The sequence below is a fragment of the Acanthisitta chloris genome, unplaced genomic scaffold (assembly GCF_000695815.1).
Source record: "Acanthisitta chloris isolate BGI_N310 unplaced genomic scaffold, ASM69581v1 scaffold24870, whole genome shotgun sequence".
NCBI classification, from domain to species: Eukaryota; Metazoa; Chordata; class Aves; order Passeriformes; family Acanthisittidae; genus Acanthisitta; species Acanthisitta chloris.
In genome coordinates, this window is record NW_008650274.1 from 66,823 (window position 1) to 69,331 (window position 2,509).

General features: G+C 43.2%; 1 protein-coding gene across 1 annotated transcript in view; it reads right to left on the reverse strand.

The window, feature by feature from the left end:
- USP20 (ubiquitin specific peptidase 20) overlaps positions 1-936 on the reverse strand; it is a 14,493-nt gene extending 13,557 nt beyond the window's left edge. Inside the window, exons 1-2 of the mRNA XM_009084368.1 lie at positions 856-936; positions 417-470 (exon numbers count right to left, since the gene is read on the reverse strand). Of these exons, the coding sequence (XP_009082616.1) occupies positions 417-470; positions 856-936 (135 nt within the window). The remainder of the gene's footprint in view (positions 1-416; positions 471-855) is intronic.
- Between the last annotated feature and the right edge of the window lie 1,573 nt (positions 937-2,509).

A 2,509-nucleotide genomic window follows, 5' to 3' on the forward strand; every position in this document is an offset into this window, starting at 1 on the left:
AACAACAGGGCCCCTAAGAGGAGGGAACTGTTACACCCTGGCAGATTCTGACAGCATTACCCTTTCATCTAGGGAGTCTTTTCCTTGGAATCTGTCAAAAACCAGTGGATAGTTCCACTGGGAACCCACTCTTTGCTTCCTTTTTTTTTTTCAGTACAAATGCTATTCAAGTGAAGTCCCACCATACCATGCACACAAACAACAAGCCATTTTTTAAGAGGAGGGAACTGTTACACCCTGGCAGATTCTGACAGCATTACCCTTTCATCTAGGGAGTCTTTTCCTTGGAATCTGTCAAAAACCAGTGGATAGTTCCACTGGGAACCCACTCTTTGCTTCCTTTTTTTTTTTCAGTACAAATGCTATTCAAGTGAAGTCCCACCATACCATGCACACAAACAACAAGCCATTTTTACCTGAAGACAAGCCCAGAGGTTTGGTCCCACAGCTCCACAAGACTGGCATGTTCCCTGCAGATTCATCATAAAAAAGAAGGTTTGTTTTCTTGGTTGGTCTTTAAGCAACCCAGTCCATCAAGAGTGAGAAGCTTCTCTACAAGACAGCCCTCACCAACCTGCAGCTGACAGTATTTCATTCCTGAACATCACACTTGCAATTGAATATATATTTTGCAGCACTTTAGCTAAGTGGCACATTTAAGCAGGATAAAATGACAATGAGAAGTAGATCAAGTGGGGTCACAAAGGCTGACTTTGTGGGACGTGCAGAGCACATTGGCGTGGGAAGGAGAGTTTCTGCCTCTCCTCTCTGGAGACAGGCAGCAATTTCTTTGAAAAGCAAACACACAAACCCATGCACAACAGTGAAAAGACTGACAACCACAGCACCCTGTACCTTGGATTTGAGCAGCAGATCATCCCTGGTCACCTCTCCTATGGAATCCAGGTGAGGACAGATGTCTCTTGTATCCCCCATTTTCACCAGTGCTCATCTGTGTTTTCCTAGGACAAGAAAGGATAGTTCCTTTCAGCAACATGTTACTTTGCTCCCACCAACTCTAAGAAGGTACATGGGCATGTTTTGCATATTAGGGATTACAATATCCATCTCTAAAGTTCAGAGATTGAAGCAAATCTAAATCTGGAGCTAAGGACATGAGCTGGCACAGTCTGGACCCACTGTTGAGTGGCTGCATTGTGGAATGGTAGGGAAGTGAGCAGGGCAAAGGGGAGGAGAGGGAAACACACAAATAAAGCTCATAATCCGTATCATGGAATGTGCCTTCAGAAATGTAGGGAGGTGCTCAGCACACAGGCACAGCTTCAGCTGCAAAGATACAGATCTAATTAGTCTGTTTGCACCAAACTCAGAGGCAAAGTGAAAGGACACTGCAGCCCAAGACACCAGTATTCAGCCTGTGGTGTCTGCAAGCTTCATGCACCCACACTGTGCTGATCTCAATCTAACATTACGTTGTCATGCTACTCTATCAATCATTAAAAATTTGATTAGTTTTAAATGAAGCTGGGCAAGAGGGAAATAGACTTAAATGAACTGTAACACCAATAACCAGGCTTCAGTCTCTGAGGAATTTACCATCTGATAGGTAAGATTTTTAACAGCATGAGCCACGTAACTCTCAGGGACTCTACAAAACAGAACAACACACTGTTCCACCCAGCTCAAATGTCCAAGCACCACAAGAACAGAGCATTTCATAGCTCTGTGCCTATGTGCACAATAAACACTTTCATGGTGGTCCATGGGTATGTAAAAGACTTCAAACAAGTCTCAGTAACATGCAGCTATAAAATAAATGAAAAGAGTTTGTGTTTCTTAAGCATAGTTGAAGTAACCTCACTCGTGGCTGTTATAAAAAAAAAAGAAAAAAGACAAGGGATATTAATAGCACAGAGCAGGACCCAAAATATTACTGTTGGCTGGAAATGAAGCAGAGATGAAGAGCTCACATCGCTGCAAAAAAGAAGTGGAAAAATCTGATGAACTTGATGTTAATGACTCCAGCAGCAGCACGGCTGCTTCACTGGGTTTTTTTCACATTTAGAGGACATTTGAAAGAACTCCCAGTGTTATCTGGTCTGAATCACTGACAGTGGGGAGAAAAGAAACTAAATATGAACAAATCAGCCGTATCAGCAACACTCATCTTGGGAGCTGAAAACCTTGCCCAGCCCCTTCCCCTGGCAGAAGACAATCCTCAAGGATGACTTTACAACAATATTTTCCCAGCACTCTTTAGAACTGAATAAACCGACAGGAGGAGCAGAGCAAAACTGGAGGGGAAGAACATATATTTGCATGCTGGAAAGCACCACAGTGGTGCTGGGCTGGATCTCAGTAACCTGAGAAAAGATGCTTAATGAACAGAGCAATTTCATGCAGCTTCACAAAGAAGGAAAACAGCACCACTTATCACATGTTGATTTAAAAGACAAATGACAAGAGCACAGTAGCTTTGCCTAACACACAAAACTGGGACATTTCAGGCTCTGAGTCCCTGCATCAAATCCAACCCCTTTTCCCAAAG